This window comes from Pseudopipra pipra, chromosome 8 (genome assembly GCF_036250125.1).
Source record: "Pseudopipra pipra isolate bDixPip1 chromosome 8, bDixPip1.hap1, whole genome shotgun sequence".
NCBI classification, from domain to species: Eukaryota; Metazoa; Chordata; class Aves; order Passeriformes; family Pipridae; genus Pseudopipra; species Pseudopipra pipra.
Window position 1 is genome coordinate 15,788,874 of NC_087556.1, and position 17,662 is coordinate 15,806,535.

The 17,662-nt window shown below is 44.9% G+C and overlaps 1 protein-coding gene across 27 annotated transcripts in view; it reads left to right on the top strand.

Annotated features, from left to right (window-relative positions):
• CAMK2G (calcium/calmodulin dependent protein kinase II gamma) overlaps positions 1-17,662 on the top strand; it is a 118,241-nt gene that overhangs the window by 335 nt on the left and 100,244 nt on the right. For all 27 annotated transcript variants that reach the window (XM_064663790.1, XM_064663794.1, XM_064663796.1 and 24 more), the window contains exon 2: positions 1,787-1,881. In XM_064663790.1, coding sequence (XP_064519860.1) covers positions 1,840-1,881 — 42 coding nt within the window. In that variant the 5' untranslated portion in view covers positions 1,787-1,839. The remainder of the gene's footprint in view (positions 1-1,786; positions 1,882-17,662) is intronic.

Sequence of the window (17,662 nt, forward strand, 5' to 3'; positions counted from 1 at the left end):
CCGGGACCCGCCGGCGCTGCCGGGAGCCCTGTACCGGCCACCCGGCTCTCTCGGGAGCCGGAGGAGGATTAGCTGTCGCGCTTGTAATCCTGCTTTCCAACCCCCCGTCCACCCCAGCGGCACCGCCGCCGGAGAGAAAGGTGTTCCTGCCCCCCTGGGTCGCCCCGCCGCAGCGGGTGTCCCCGCAGCCTGCCTCGGGCTGCGCGCTCCTGTTGCACCCCGAGATTTCCTCTCTTCCCTCCTTGCCTTCCTCGGGACCTGGCTGCCCCATTCTCCTACCCGAACCGTCTCCCAGCTGCACCTTGCCGTTTCTTGCAACTGTTTCTGCGCTGGGACGCGACACTGTTACAGCCACTCCGCGATGCTTCAGTCCCCACTTCCTTGTCCCTGTGAAAGGACCAGGTGCCGCTGCACCGCGCTTCTCCCTCCCTCCCTCGCTCCTTCCCTCCCTCTCTCCGCACTTGTCTCCGCATTGGCAGACCTGCAGCTGCACCCTAGGATAGGGCTTTGCAGGGGAGCCCCATTGGGGAGGAAAGCAGCGTAGCAAGGGCCAGGGTAGGATTATGGGGACAGTGCTTTCGTGGGTGCTGCTGCTCTCTCCCTCCCTTCCTGCACCAACTGCCTGGCTCTGCTGCATCTCTTCTCTCCAGCCCGGTGTCCCCGTCCCTCCCAACACTGCTGCAGCTGTGTGTCACCAAGCCCGGGCCCCGGTGCTGGTGCTCACCTTGATGCTTATTGGTTTGTAGGTAGAGGTTGAGGAAGGGGATAAAAAGGCAGGACTCTGCAGTATTGGGAGGATTCAAGCTATTTTAGGCTCCCTGTCATGCTAACTATATGTGGGGCCCTTGTGCAGTTCTGTCCCCCTTTCTTATACTTTAAATGTGTACATTTGTCCCTAGACATGGGTTTGCAGTCCTGATATGAAGGACTTGGAATTTTCTGCTAGTTTTCTCATATTTTTCCTTTTCCCCTTCTCAGGTCTTTTCTGTAGAGGCAGTTGTTATTCTTTTCCCACCCTGTTTTGTTGTTGTTTTTAAAAAATAAGGTGCTGCTTTCAAGTGCTCACTGTATAGTTCTGTAGTCCTGTAGAATTTGAGTCCCTATCCCTTCACCTTGGTCTCTGTTGTATTCTCTCCTTTTTCCTCACAGAAATCCTTCTTCCCTCTCTCTCAGACCCCTTCTCCAAGAGGAATTCTCTTTGGAGTAGTCGTAATAATATCAATAGTTTCAGCTTGAGAAAGTGTACGAAGCCTCATAGCTTCCTACTCGCTTCATTAATAGGTACAGACTTATCCCCATTTTGCAGGTGGTTTGAGGGATATGAAAGAATTAATAACTTCTGCAAAGTGTTGCAGCGATTTTGTGACCGAGCTGGCACTTGAACATGGGAGAAATGAGTCCTGGCTTTGTGATGTAACTGCTAAGGAGACGAACTTATCGGCCAGTGTTCACAGCACTGTTCTGGGCTGTTTGTCTCTCATTTATCAATTCTTTCATGTCCTGTTTCTGTGCCTGTATGGTCTTTTTCTCCCTGCACAGTGTGCTCTTCTTACTACACTGTCTCTTAGGGGGCTTCAGGGGTCTTCAGGAGGCTTGAGTACCATCTGGACCAAGTTTATTGCTGATCAGATAGCATGCACTCTTCATCAGATTCTCATGTGCTGTTTCTCTCTTCTGTATGTGTTTTGCCCTGTCCTTAATCTGGTCCACTCTGGGGACAGGAATTGTAGCTGCTATATTCACATTTTCAGTTTCATAGCACCTACCTTCTTTATTTTCCTTCCAGGGGAGCCTTCTCTGTGGTCCGCAGATGTGTAAAGAAAAATTCTTCACAGGAATATGCTGCAAAAATCATCAATACCAAAAAGCTGTCAGCGAGAGGTTAGTGTCTCAATCTGCCTTTCTTCCCTATATTAACAGAAAATACTTCTGTGGAGTTGAGGCTGTAATAAGTTTAAGTGATCTGTAGTTGCTTGTTTCAGTCATTATTTGAGCATTGCAAAATAATTGAGTTGTGTGGCAAAGAGGAGACTGAAAGAAGGTAGTGTAGGATGATAGAAAAATTCCTATGTCTGGAAATGGATACTCTGTAAAGTGAGGCTGTCTTTTTTGTTTTTGAGGTCTTTCTTGAGATAGATTTACCTACGTGTCTGTGTGTACAAATCACTCATAATAAACAGAAGTGTTGCAGACCGATTTTGCAGGATGTCTTTTTTACTGAGGAGATCTCTCTTACCAGAACAGATGTGATTATTTTTTTTGAAGGATAAGTGCTGTCTATTGGCCTTGCTCCTTTCATGCTGTAGTTAAAGGTGGTGTGTTTGGAAACTAGCAAGCCTGCCTTCAAAGGCAGAAAGAGGTTGGGTGGAGAAATCTGATGAATTTGACTTCTCAGCGTATTAGAGCAAGTTTTGGAGTGTTTTTGTGCTTTTCTTAGTCCTGGAGACTTACAAAACCTGAAACCAGACTGTAGCCTTATGAAAACAGAAAAAAATCTTAACTCTTCCCCCAAGCAATTAGTCTTCTGTTTTTTGGGGACTTATGTATGCACAAAGACCTTGTAGTATGAAGAGAATGTGTATCTTCTAGTTTGTAAGGAATCACTACAGGGATTAAAGTTGCCTTGCGGGTGGGGTGGATGAGGGGGAGAATAAGAGAAACTGAACTGCAATAAAAGATGCTGAAAGCAAGGACTGCAACAAGTTGAGATGTGAGAGGCAACTGCTTCTAGAAGAGGTGAAAAAAAAAGTTGCAAGTCTTTAGAGGTCTTTCATATTTGACAAAATTAATGTATTAAGCCCTTGACTATCTTCTAGTTGAGTAGAGGGCTTAGTAGGGGGTGTTCACAGAGAAATGAAAAAGAAAAAGCAAGAGGAGAAAGCAAATGATCTTGATAAATGATTTAGAAGTGAATAATGTTTTGCCTAATCCTTATAAAAAAGAAAAATAGAATATGTGTTCTCCTTTTTGCCAGAATGTGAAATGTGATGATAAGAGCAGAAGACGGCTTGAAGAATAGTGAAAAATTTCCATTTGCTATAGTTTACATAGAGAAGTAGTGTCAGTGGTAGAGTGCTGTGAAGAGTGATGATTTTTTTTTTTTTTTTTTTTTTAACTTCTGGAAGTAACCATATGTGCCAATGTTTTGGTATTTAGCTGAATGAGGTCATGTTGGAGACCAACCAGTGGAGCCCTAGATTGTTAAGGAGGTGGCTGCAGATCTTGTGAGAATTAGTGTCCACTCCATGGTCACGTGAGAGTGTCTGCTGATGTAGGTGGGATATCCAATCTCTTGAGTTCAAAATTAGTTCAGCTTAATATGGGAGAGGTTTGAAGAGTGGCTTTGCTTTACTGACGGCCATTAATGCCATGTTTGCTCCACAGACTTCCTTGTCCATCCTGTAGTGAGACCTAAAGCTCAGGAGAGCCATGTAGTTAGTGGACACCAGCCTGCTTAGAGAAGGGAGAGGGCAGATTGATTATAAAGGATAAATCATTTTCTTGTAAAGGAAATGGTATTGACGGTAATGCTGGAGATAAGAAAAATGGGGAAAATTGCAGGGTAAATATAGTGAAACAAAATTCAGAAACATATTAGCTGAAGTCCAAAACTCACAGAAAAGCTGACTGATTCAGTTTTTAAGTGTTTGGTCATCTAATGAGTTACAGCAAAATATGCAGATTGTAATTGCTTTTCATATTAAGGTGATGACATGGCCCAACAAGTAGGAAAAGGACGTATGGGTGAATATGGCCATGTTTTGATCTATACTTACTATTTAGATTTCATACCTTCTTATAAATAAAACACACTGAGGCTGCTAGCTTGATCCTCAGGCTACTTAACATGAGGCAGCTGACAATGATATACTTAAAAAGATATTGGTCAGATAGAGGGTGAGGAGAGCAAAGAAAGAAAACGGATGTTTCTGCTAGTACAGAAGCGTGTCAGAAACATGATCACGTTGCACTGAAGTCTTAACTGAGGGCTAAAGAATCTGTGAAAAGGGGATGGTGACTTAACTGAGGAACCTGTATATTCAGTTTATTCCTGCTGTGTTTGCTGATAGCTGATAGTACAGAAAGGGACTAAATATTTCGATAGGAAGTTAGTGAATTCACCTTGGAATAGGTCTTTAAAGCGCTGAAGGATGAATGTGTGCTATTTAGACATTGCAGCTGTAAATCAGTGATTAGGGAGAATTTGATTCAGCAACCTGAAAATTAAAGTCTTGGGAAAAGGCCTTTTTTGAAAGCTGTCTCCCTCAGGAGGAGCATTAAGGTGTTAATTTTGCAGTATCCTGCATATATGTTGCCCGATGTGTCCTTTCCTCAAGCTGGCACTTCTCCTCAGGTTGTCCATGTCTCTGCCCATCAGTACCTGTGCACGGGGCTTTCCTGTGCACCAGCTGCTCTCTGTTGTGCAGGTTAACCCGCCCTCCTGACCTGCTGCCCGTGCTGTTGGTTTTCTTCTGGGCATGGTCACAGAGCCAGAATATTCCCTCATGTAGGGACAGCTTGCCCCTCTCCAACTTAATCATAACCACATTTAACATTCTTTACCACCTCTAGCAGAATTTGAGCCTGTGTGGATACCTGATGTAGCCACTGCTACTTCAAGGGCCAGGATCTTGCTTCTGGTGCAATGTGTATATAGCCCACGGCTGCTTCACAGAAGTTTCGCCTGCTGTAGTGCTTTCCTTGATTATGTACAGGGAGATGGTAACAGGGCCTTGCTCTCCTTCTGCAGTACTTCTTGTTACCTTTGTTTTTCAAGACTCTTGATGAAAAATACTAGATAGTTCACTGGGAAGTGCTGAAAAGCTGACTGTACGTATCTGAAAAGGAGGGAGAGGAATGCTTCAGGGTGAATTGTGTGCAGTTAAAGGATAAAGACTTGAAGAGGTATGGTGTTTTACAGGGCTTCTCTGTGAAAGCTAGGAGGATGGACGTGGTGCTGGTCTTTGTGAAGGACAGTGCTAACAACTTCAGTCTAGTAAACTTCACCCTTCATAAAATACTAAGTCAGATGTTGAGAAGAGAGTCTCTGTTTCTGTATTGTCTATGAGTTTTGGATGCCTGCTCTCTCTCTTTTTTAATAAGTTTTGTCAGTAAGAGCTGGTCTAGATTAAAATTCTTATTTTGGCTTTAATGAGGTATTTGCTATTATTTATATTGTGTTGATGCTTAAGACTGCCCAGTGAGGAGCATGCCAAGAAGCTTAATGTTAAATAGGGGCCAAATGCTTGTGGAAAGGGAGAGGAAACAGACTTCACCTTAGTCAGCGTTCAGCTGACATATAAGAGCAGTGGTTATTACACATGGGGGAAATACAATGCTTCAGTCATCTGAAATTCCTGTGGGATTGAATGCACAGGCTTTTACCAGAGCTACAGGTAGCGGAAAGTAATAACTAATTTTTTGAAAGTTGTCTTGTGGGTTTCAGCAGAATACTTTTTGATCATGAAAATTCATAGCAAGTAGTGCTACAGTTCCTAGGCAGCAATGAAGTTCAAATAAAGTAAAATTACTTGCAGTGATCAAAACAATCAAGAGAGAAGCAGTAGCTTTAGTAGCAGTAGGGAAATATTCCTGATTTGACTCTCCAACACATACTTCAACAGAGAGTCTGGCATTGGAAAGAGGTAGGCAGAGTTTTACCATTTGATAATTTTCAGGATATTGCTTATACCAAGTAGCATTTAGTGATCCTGCCACCGTGTGTAGTATTTTTGGCCCTTTTTTTGAGGTGCAGGACGACAAATCTCTGTGCTTTACATCTATTGTTAATTTTAATTTGCTGATGAAAATCTGTGTCTTTCAACTCTTGCAAGTGACATCTTTCGATGAAAAAATTAAAAACAGCTGCCTTGAAAGTTAGTCCACTTCACTGTGTTCTCCTTACTGTGGCTTTGCTCTTGCCTGCAAAATAGAGGTGGCTTATGTCACTGTTTTTCATCTTTCCAAATTTGTAAACCAGATAAAAATTTGCAGTCTACCCAGTTATTTTGTTCTTGTTCCTGGAGGAGATTATGTGGATTGTGGGAGGAGCAGAGAATTACTTCTGTGTATCAAACCCCGACAGGAAAAAAACACTCTTCAAACTCTGCTTTTTTTTCGCACACCTCTATTGTCCTGGCTTTCCTAGTGGTTGCTGGTTTGGGCTTTACAATATGTTTTGTTGGAGGTGTCAGTAGTAGTTTCCCTGAACACTAAAACGTTTAACTTGAATGCTGCAGAGGACGTTTAGCAGCATCAGTCCCTAACATCTGCCTTGATCTGCTCTGTATGCATTTTTAGCTGCTGCTGGAGTTAGGACTCTCTTGGACTGCTCTTGTGGCTGCCAGATTCCCAGTCCCCCGTGGGCTGCCGCACACCCTCTGGAATTGGCTGTGTGAAGCAGTGGTGCACTGCAGCGGGGCGGTCAGCTCTGTGCGGGAGCGGGGAAGCCCAGCAGGCCCATCACAGGTGGCTGAAGAACAAATCCAAACTTGTGTAGGAATGTCCCATAATAGCTGTCCTCTGTGCCTGTGTTTGCAGGTTGAGGACAAATGTCCTTTCTTGCAAAGGATAGCAAATCAAACCGTGTTTGCTCAGCCTTACTGGCTGAGTGGCCGAATCAGGTCTGGTCATTTGGTGTGTGAGAGGAGCTGCCCTTCCTGCAGGGTCTTTGGCTGAGAGAAGAGCTTCCCTACACCCCAGCTCTACTCTTTGCCTCTCTGCTGTCTGCAGGAGTCTGAGAAGTGCTGTGATTAGGGAGGATATATAGGAGACTGGCTTACAGTGGGCTGGGAATTTTTTGAAGATCTCTGCACATGTTGGAGGGATGTAGGGAGCAGGGCAAAGAGTGCTGCACACCCCCCCCTCCAGAGTAGTGTGTGAGGGTGGGGACTGCTTGGTGCAGGAACTGTAAGGGGCTGGGTGGGGCAAGGGCTGCAGGAGAGGAATCAGTTGGTGGGGTGGGCGCGTGGATAGTGAGTGGCTGAACTCTTTGCTCTGCTCTACAGCACACGTGTATGTCAGGGGCTGGTGGCAGAGCTGCTCTGCTGATGTCAGAAACAGCAGCCATCTACCTCCCACCAGCAGCCTGCCTCCCCCTTTTCTTCCTACCTACCTCTGCCTGCAGCTCCCAGGAGATGAATGTGTGTGTATATATATCACTAGGGGAAATTCCTCTGGAAGAGGTGTTAGGAGAAGAGGAGGGCTCCTTCGAGAAGAGGCTGGAGCTGGGAGCTTAGTGGGGGGCTGCGGAGGGTCAGCCTGGCTTTTTGCCTGCCCCAACACATCAGTACAGGCAGAAGGGTGCCCTGGCATGAGAGCTGGCAGAGATTGGTGGCACGGTGAGTGGTGGAAGCCTTGCTTTACTGTGGCTCGTTATGGCCAGAAGCTGACTCCTTCCCACTGTGGATGGCTGGGGTTACCCCAGGTTGCCTCTCAGTTTACGCTGTATATTTTATAAAGGAGCTGGAACAGAGCAGACAGGATTTCAGCTTGTGTCTGTCTTTTCAGTGGTCACATTGAGTATTAAATTTCCGGCATTAACAATGAGGAGGGGGGGGAAGTGGGCACACAGATTGGGCAGGAGTTCCTACTGCCTCTGCATGAGGTTGGAGAAAGGGGCTTGATGAGAGAGTCGGGTTTCTTGTTTTCCCAATATAACCTGGATTTTTGTGTGGCAGAAATGTGATTAGACTAACTCCTGCACATGTCTCAAAGCCCTTGGCTCTAGAGCATTTACTCTGGTCAGCAAGCCACGGTTGAAATATTTGCAGGTGTCCCTCCAGTGAAGAGCAGTATGTTGAGAACCCTGTAGATAGTTGGGGCAAGGGAAGCTACTTGAATTTCTTGTAAGAAGGATCCAGTGCAAAAACTATTTGCCTTTTTTTGTTTGTTTGTTTTGGGGTGCAGTGTGGAGATTTCACTGTCTCCAAATTTAATCCTTCTCTAGAACAGTACCAAAACATCGCTAGCAGAGGAGGAGTCATCCGCGGATCATAAAGAAATTTCTCAAGAGTGCTCCCCTCCCCAACAGTGGGTTAGCACCACTGTTTCACTGTTTTAAGAGAGGACTATGATAATATTTTTGTTCCCTTCCATGCTCTGGAATTATTCTAGCTTTTTTGGCCCTGCAAATTGGGTGAAGAAAGTTTTTAAAAGGGAAGCACGCTAATAAACAAATTTGTCTCCACTGTGCCATCTATGAGCACTATCTATTTGCTTCAAAACCCTGACAACCAGGGCATCACCTCCCTTTTCATTAATTCTGACCTGTCACCTGTTTTGGTATTTCAGGGGTTTCTTTTTGTTTCCTCTGTTCTTGAAATCTCCTGATTTTCACCAAGATACCAGACTTTACAGGAAAAAAAAGTTCATTTGCCAGTGTTAGGCTATAGAGTGAACTATTGGTGTTGGCTTGGTTGGGGAAAGAGGGCAATATTGGCTGGCACCAGGGTCACCAGCACAGGAAAGAGGCCTTGAATGTTGTAAAAGAAATTGTGGAGTATCTGACATCACTGTTTGCCTGCAACAGAAGTGATGTCAATGTCCAGAGTAGTCATCATGGGGAAAGCAGAGGCGCATTGGTTTCTGATGGGCAAATGTGTCCTTAAAATCTTGAGGTGCTCACTAGATTTTTTTTTTAGTCTATGGAGGGAATGTCACCCTGTAACTTAAACTACTGTAGTTCCTGCTGGTCCTTATGACCATAAGCTTAACGCTTCAAAAATTGGGGTCCTATGAGTTAGGGTGTCATCATGTTCCTTCTTAAATTTGCTGTCTCTTTAAATATCACTTTATACGTCTGTAATGTCTCTCCAAGCATTCTGCTATTGCTGCCTGCATGATTTTTGGAGAACAGCAGCAGAATACTTCTGAAGAAATGGGCTGGCAGTATCTTAGAAATAAGCTTTTTGAACACTGAGCATAGCCAAAGATAAGTGGAGCATGGATTTAGCTTTCTGAGGAAACTGAGTCTATAGTTGTTAGATTTTGATTCCTCATAAATTTTTTCACCTTTTACTATCCATCCCTTCTTTCTGATTTAATTTTGAGTTTGTTTTGATTGTTCATTTGACTCTTGTGGATTGGTTACTTTAACCCTTAATTATATTAATCTATAATGCTTCGACTGAAAATAGCTCTTTAGTAATGCTGCTTTACCCTCCTCTTTCCTCCCAGACAATATTGCAGAATTCCCGTTTCTCCCACAAGTTAGATGAGCAGACTGGGAAGTATGGTGGTTGGTGCAGGTGGCTAATTACTGATGTCTGAGACTAATTCACAGATGTAAGGAGAGCTGGTTAATGTTGTATCTTGCCTTTTTATGATGGGGTCAGGAAAGGAGGAGATAACTGTGGCTTTACTACTGGTGTTGGGATCTGTGTCGCTCTGCTCCTGGCAGAGTCAGAGGGAGAATTCTCCGTCTCTGAGATGTGAGTTGAGTAAATGTGATGACCTTTCAGAGAATGTGTGTGTGTGTATAGCTTTCGTGTTAAGTTTCTGAGAGCATGAGTTACATATCTCTCCAAAGCAGTGACCTGCTGTCCTGCTGCTTCAATCCAAAGTTCCCATCTTGAGATAGCTGTTGTCCAAGCATCCGCAGCCCTGAGCTGTCCTGTCTTACCTGTGGCTGGAGTGTGCTTAGCAGTGGCACTGGGACAAGTCCAGGTTAGTGTTGTGCTTCGGAGAAGGTTGGTAGCTAATATTTTCTCTTTGCTAAGAGGCATGGATGATTTTGCTGTTAAACACAAGACCCTTCTTCTCCAGGGCAGCAAAGGTAGCAACTCTTTTTACAGTGCTATTGTTACTGTGATTCTGTCGGAGTCCCAAAAATTGAGCTGAGAGCTGTCGTGGAGAAAAGAGTAGGCATTGTGGGAATGAAGACACAGTTAATTTTAAAGAAAGACAAACCCCATGTAAACATATCTCTAAGGAAGGAAGGTGCTTGCAAAGATGAACCTGGGAGTGGGCATAGCTCTTTTTAGGCCTATGAGCCAAAGGCTAAATGGCAGATCAGGCTGGGAGCAGCAGCCTGCCTGGGTTATCTCTGGGGGCTGTTGCCATGATGACAGTGGCAAACAGGGACTGAAAAATTTACCAGATGCGTGTGAGCCAAAGGATTAAACTTTCTCATAGGAGAGAAGGGAGGGGAGGAGGGTGGGTGATGATGTATTAACGAAGGACAGCATCCTAGTGAGAAATACCAGGCTTGCTCTCCTATAGCCACTGGGATGGCGGGGGGGAATGTGGGCTGGCATTCCTCCTGCAGTCTAAACTCTGGGCAACACTGCTGACAGATTTCCTCTTTGAAGAGGGGGTGAACACACCCTTCTTTCACTGGGTAAATCATCAGGATTTGCATTGCTTTGGCAGGTGAAATACAAGAAGTGGGAAAAGCTGGTCTCATTTTTTTGGTCTTTTTTCTATTCCCTATACCCACAAATAATTCTAGTTCTTTACCTTGTGCTTAGAGCTTTTTCACGCTAGAGTTTGTGCAAATAATCAAGTTTCAGTGTTGCCTGCAGGTTGCAGACTATTGAACATGATGTTAACGAGCCTGCATGAGTGTCATTGGTAACGCAAGGCTGTCGTCTTTGAAAATGTCTGATACAAAACCGTGTCAGCACTATTAGGACTAGTAGTGATCTTGACCCTGTATGCTGCCTCTGTCCCTGCTGAGTGGAGCAATGTCCCCACATATCAGAGCTGACAGCGTGGTGGGCTAGAGTTGGGCAGTTTTCCCTCCACTGGAGTCTGAGGGAAGTCCTGTTCCTACCCTGTACTGCAGCCTCCTTTGCAGAAGTTGACCATTATAAGGACTGGTCCTAAAAGACTTAGTGATTTACAGTTGGCTGTGGAGCAAGGAGCTAGTGAAGGAGTGTCTGCACTCAGTGCCCAAAATCTCAGAGCTTCATAGCAAAAGGTGATATCTCTTGGTTTGTTCGCAGTACTGCAAATTATCACGGTACCTTCTTCAGGCAGCTTCAGGAAAGGCTTACCTGGTTGTGCCTGGGAAACCTCTGAACAGCAATATACTAGCATAAAATGTTTGTCTGCAGACTTAGTAAGGTAGAATTGTGGTAATAAAAACTAGTTTTGTTCTAGAAGGGCTTCTTCAACTTAAGGCATTTATTTATTAAATGAGACATTAATATCTATGGAAATTAATGATATAGGCCTTTCCCACTAGCCCAAATCCCAAGTGGACTTTTTAAGCCCCTGTGAATACAGGCCATGAGTGAGAACAAGGATGTTAAGCCTCGAAAACCAGATGCTAAAAGCCTGTGGAAAGGATTCTTTCCTTTCCTTTTCCTCACTTCTGCTCCTCTTCTAGGCACCTGAGTTAGCTGGTGTAGGCTGCAGCTTGTCTAGTGGAGTAACTCAGGATTTGGATGTGCTTTATCTTCTGCAGTTACCGTGTCATCTCCGATAAGTCAGTTGGGGTAGACTGTGGTAAGCGATAGCTGTGAAGACAGAGATGTCGTTTCTTGATGTTGAAGACAACTCTCTTTTGAAAGAGGAGGTTTTTTCAGTCACAGGGGGAGCAGTAAGAAAAGGAGAAGCAGTCTGACATAGCCTGAAGTCTGAAGTGAATAAAGGAGAGAGAAGAGCTAGAAATCTTTAAACTTAAGTGCACCATTTTTTTTCCTTCCTCTGATCCCTGTTCTTTTACAGGGATGTCTCTTTTACAGGGGGTCTCCTTATCTGTGCAGCAGAATATAGTCAGTGTGTAAAGTTTCCTGCAGCTCTGGAGATGTGTGAGATGTGTGTGTTGATCCTGCTGCTGTGTTTGCTGCTAGAGACCTGATGTCATACACCTGACTTGAAGTGTGACTTCATAGGGGATGGTCCTGTGCTTTCTCTCAGATGCACTTTCTAGGTGCACATTTCAAATACCATGGGTGCCCTGGAAGCTTTTGCAGGGAAAACAGCTTGTTAAAACTCATCCTATATTGGTCTCCAGTGCCTGCCAAATAAACTCAGTGCTTCTACTGTTTTAGAGCAGCTGCCATTCTGAAAATGTCCATGTGTATCTTGGGGTTTTTTATTTATTTCCTCATACTCCCTTATGTCAAAGCATATAACATTTCATGGGTAGTTGGCCAAGAAATCACCCATTGGTTGGAGGAAAAATAGATGTAGAAGGAGGAGGTTGTCTTTAGTGCCCCCTGTAACTCACAGGGACTTGCTGGAACATTTTTCTTGGAGGCTACTTTAGAGTATAGCCTGGTGATGCCAAGCAGGAGCTTTCTGTTGTTTGCCAAAAGAGTTGGTGTGCTGTTAAGTTTAATTTTGCCTGCCTCAGGGATACTCCATCTAAGCTTTGAGTATCAAATGTCCTCTGTTGAGATTGTGTCAGAGAGATCAGGACAGTTGAAGTTGCGCAGCTTTGTTTTATGACTGGTGCCAGTGCAGAGGCAAAGCTTGATTGTGACGATGTGCTTCTTCAGTGCAAGTTAAAGTAGTGATTCATAGCTCCTGTGTTACTTTAAATATTCCTGATTTTTGGACTGCAAATTGAAAAGTGGCTTTCAGCTCTGCCCACTTTTGTTAGACTTGTGTGTCATCTGGCTTAGAATCTGCCAGCTCTGCAGATTAGGATATTGTGTTGTGTCTGCTGCTTGTTATGAAGTTGCCTGGATTAAAATTTTCAGTGCAGAGCAATGATCCATAGCCTTCTCTGTATGTCTGAATTGCTGTTGCACTTAATAAGGATGATGTAGAGGAGTGAAGTGTTGGTCAGCTTGTCCTTTGTGCGGAAGCACTTCTACAGCAGCAGACTGTAAGTCAAGCTCTCATAATGCATTTGTCTTCTCCAGACAGCCAAGTTCAGCATCAGAGATGTGAAAAAAGAGGAACAAGGTAGTTTGCTTTTTTGATAACCATTATCAAATGTTGCTGACAAGTTCAGGTGACTTTGGTTGCTGCTAGCAGTTTATGATGCTGCAGAGCTGGGTACCCAGCTTTAAGGAAGCACATTATACCTTGTTAATTCTTTGTGGCTGTGTACATTTAGTTTCTTCAGTGGTCTTGAAGCTGGGTTTAAAAAGCTTTCTCTCCCACCACCTCACAAATGGTCAAAAAGTTTCTCATCTCCCTGATGAATTATGAAATGTTAATTGCTGAAGTTTTTTTCTCGTTTGAAAGCACAGCTAAAACTGCCTCCCCATCTTGGAAACAAAACCCGAATCTCACTGATGCAGTTACCTTATCTGAAGGGGTGGTGGGATTTGGCTTGGGGACAAGTCAACATGCACCTCAACTGAGCCAGAGGAATTTATATTCTTCCTTCTGCATCTTTGAATTCCTGGATCCTGCATTGCAGTGACTTGACACTGCTGAGACCTGCTTCTCTGCTGCGTTGTTACTTTGTCTGCTAATAAATTGTAGTCTGATACTTACTTAGCTGGTTCATCCAAAACCAGGGACACCTGATGTGATCAGCTGATGGGGAGAAGAACGGAACTCATGTCCAGAAATAAGCTCAGTTGGTGAGGTTTCTCTGTGTTAGGTAGTGGACCCTCTGTGCCTAGTGGGATTAAGACAGTTGCTGAAGTTCCTGCACAGGTTGCAGTCCCTCTGTATGCGGCAGAGAGGGTGCCAGTATGGCTGCATCGCCTTTGGAGCAACTCCGTGCCCTACTGTCTCACTTACTGCATGTCCACTTTAAGAGAGTTCATCTGCAATGCAGCTGTTAGCAGGGAAGTTCTGTAAATCAAAAGGGAGTGAGTGCAAGTGAGCCCGGTGTCTGCAGTTGTGGCTGGGTCCTCCCCACACCACAGGGAAACTTGTTCAGAAAGACTTTTTGCAGGAGGAGGAGGAGGAGGAGAAAGGGATGGCGATGCTAGGAGCACCTCCCTTCTGTGTCTGTATGCATCAGCTGCTCAGGAACTGGAAAACATGGAAAAGCACAACGGGCAGCAGTCCTGGAACTGGAAAATCCTGTCATGCTTTTCCCCTCCTCACTATGCCACAGAGTCTAACCAGGTGTTTGCTTAGGGCCAATCCTGTCAGGACGTCTTTATTGCACACCCCCTTCTTACACAGGATGTCCTGTTACAGTTTGGAGTTCCTGAGCTTCTGCACGTCACTCAGAAGTGCACAGAAGCCCCATGAGTTCTGAGTTTACTACTGCATTGTCCTCTGTTGCACAGACTGTCAGTGACCACGTGCTGGTGCAAGGGTATGATGCCAGTGACCTGTGGGGATGCTGTGATGCCAGGGAGGAAGCCCGCAGGTGGAGTCAGTTGGAGTGCCATGGCTGTGCAGGTGTTGCACCTGGCAGGCTGGGCACTGCTGCTCAGTGACTTGGTACGAGAAGAAGAGCCGTGTACTGTGGTAGCTCTGGTACAAGTGGGGCAGATGCACTGTCTGAGAGGGAGCTCTGCAAGGGTTGCAGCCCCTCAAGTGCATGTCAGGGAGGCTGGCTGGGGAACTTGTGCCTTTAAGCACAAAGCTGAGGAGTGGATGGCTTGCTGTTCTGCTCTTCCCCTGCCACTCTGCTTCTCCAGCAAGCAGAAGCCCCTTGAAAGACTGCCTGGGTATCAGCCATGACCGGGAGCACTTGTAGGACTGCTTGCTGTTCCCCATCCACAATTTTCTGAGGATATTCTGGTGCAGAAATTCCTCTGTGGCTTCTACAGTTAAGCAGCTGGGAAGCGTGATGCCTTCTCACAGGGATCCACAAGGATACCTAGAGCTCCATGGGCCATTGCTGGAGAGGGCCCCACAGGATCTTCCATAAAGGTAGCTGCAGCTGGTGGGGAGTGCACACTGTTTTCATTCTGGTGCTTAGCAAGCAAGGCTTCCTCCTTCACTGTGTTTAGAAATATTCTAGGCAGACTTGGTTCCAGATTTCTACTTCTATTTCTTTATTTCCATTTGGGAAAACATTTCTTATTGACAGTCATTGGTGATGCAGAAAAAAAGCAATGTATGATTCGCCACCTACTTTTCCTCCTCTGTTTTCTCTCTGCCTCTCCTGTTTGCCTGGGCACTTGTTGTCCCTCTCATAATAACCAAATTGTGCTAACTGGGTGTAAGCAATGTTCCCTCCCCTTTTGCTGGAGGACTGTCTGACTTGTTGTAAGAAGTTATTTTTAGGGTTTGCTTCCTGGGATATTCTACCCGTGGCCAGTTATGGTGATGAAAATGTCACTGAGATGCAGAAAGGACTCCCAACTCATTGATAACGTGCCTGATCTCTCTCTTGTAAGGGAGTTCATGGGGGACATGAGTCCCTTACCACCATGTCACTGGTTGTCAGGGCACAGGTCCAGTGACTGTGCAGCATGACTTCCTGTGAAAAGCACTGGGCTTCTGAATTGCCCCAGAGGAAAAAAAGAAAAAAAGGGGGGAAAAAAAGGAAAGTAGAGTAATAAAAGCCTTTCTTTGGTTGCAGTGGAGTTTGTTTCTATCCTTTTTCTTTTTTTATGTAGGGATGTCAGTGCTGCAGAGCTTTGTGGCAGTGTATAGGGCTGTCCCTCGCAGGTAATTTGCTCCTTGTACTGGATGGATTAAGTTGCACTGGGTTGCTGCCAAATGGCTAGTTTAGACTAGAGGAGAAGGTGTGTGCTTATTCTTTTCAAACACCTCTCCCACCGCTAGTCTGCAGCTTGCAACACCTGGAAAAGTTGATTTTTATGGCAGCTACAGCTAGCAAAGCATGAATGTAATACAGGCAAATTACAGAGTCCAGCTGGACAAGGCCATGGGCTGACAAAACACAGTCTCTGTTGTCAGTGTTGGCTTAAGGTGCACCTGCATCTTTCTCTGGAGATGTCTGTTCCCTCTGTATTACAACAGATCTCTTTTCCTTTTCTGTTTTATCCCTTGAATTAAGAAATCAAGTTCAGGAGAACCATTCAGTAAGGAATTACTGAAGTGGTGGGAGTGGGAAGATATTTGTTTTCTGGGTAGATTGGAGATCTATCCAGATCTTCAGATTTCTTGGAGCAGCCTTGGAAGGGGTTGCTTGAGTGTAGCTCTGGAAACCTGGATCTTCCTCAACTGGGTCTGAGAAAAGCGCATGTGAAGTGATATATTAGTGCACCAGACTGGTGATGTGGAGATAGCTTTTGTGTGCCTGTATGGTACTCCTGGAAGAGGGTATGGGAAGTAGAGACCCTCGGGTGGCTTTGGATGCAGGTAACGAAGAAATTTAACATGGTTTTATGGCCTGAAGCTGTTGGGATCAGGGAGCCCAGTGCTGTAGTGCCGGGATGGTGACAGCAGGCTCGATAGAGTGGGCACTGTGCCTGTGCAACACAGAGCCTTGCCCGCTGCCTGCAGGAGAACTGTAACACAAAGGTGGGGAGACACTCCTCCCTGACTAGATAGCATCTTCAAAGTTATCAATGCTTAGAAACTTTGTATGGTTTTACAAACAAAGAGTTTCTATGCGTGCAGCATATACACATAACTGTCTATGCTTTTAAGTAATTTTGACATTTAAAGTTGCTTTAGTGAGTGGTAACTTTTAATATCTCTTCTTGCTGTCCTGCTTCTATACAATACCTAGAAGTGCCTGAGCACTTTGCATATGTAGGATCAAGTTTTTGGACTCTTCAGGAGCTGGAGGCAGCCACACTGTCTCTTTCCCTGCTGCCTCCTGTTCCTGACTGTTGCATGGACTTACTGATACATGATGCGCTTTACTCTCTGGTACACAAGTGTTTTTGTGGCTCTGCTACTGTAATATCTGGTGTGGCATATGTGTGCATTTTAAGTCTTCTCTCATTGAAATTTCTTGGTAGCTGCTCTGTATTTACAGCTTGCTCTGTTTAATTTAAAGTTATCCCAGCATCGCTAGGGGAACTTAGCCTTAAAATAGATCGTTTGACCTTTTTTTTTTTAATTATTCTAATCCTCTGAGGCTTGATGTTTCTTGTCAGAAGAATGTATTTCAACAGGGGTATTATCTCTTTTGGAGAGAAATCATTCAGCACTTGGGTGCAGTACCATTCATCTGTGCCTTTAAGAAGATTTTCTATTTAGTTTACTTCTCTCATTCATGACCCTCAAATATCAAATCAAGGCAGCATTTCCAACATCCTTCCTTCTTCCAATTGGCTGGAATAGCTAAAAAAGAAGCAATGGGTATAGACTTGCTGTTGCATAGACACAGGCCCCACAGCATGTCTCATGCAGTGAAAAATGACCTTCTCCTGAATACTAGCATTGGAAGCATGCAGAAATTCTGAGGTTTTGTTTCCCTCCTTTGGGTTCAAACATAAATCTCTTTGGTCTGTTCAAAAGAAATGCATCTGTTTGGTGACCAGTAGCTGCATTCTTAGACAGCATTTTATTCAAGAGCCACATTGTGCAGATGTGTTATTGGAAAATGGGGGCTGGATGGAGTAGGTCTGCAGGCTTGGACAGCCCTGACAGTAATGGCTCAATTGAAGTGCGTTGGGTTTGTATGAGAAGGAGCCTGCAGAGCTCCTCACCCGCAGGGACAGTCTTATAGTTTCTGTTCATGTGTGGGTAAAGGTGAAGTCGATGCCAGGAGCTTCCTCTTCCAAGTAGGGCTTTTCCCAAGGTTTTGTTAGGGATTTGCCCCTACCTATGAAATGAGATGGGTGTTCAGTCTTGTTTTCCAGCAGCTTAATTCCCCCTGTTCCCCCTCCCTTTGTCCTCCCGAAATTTGTTTTCCCCTGCCTGA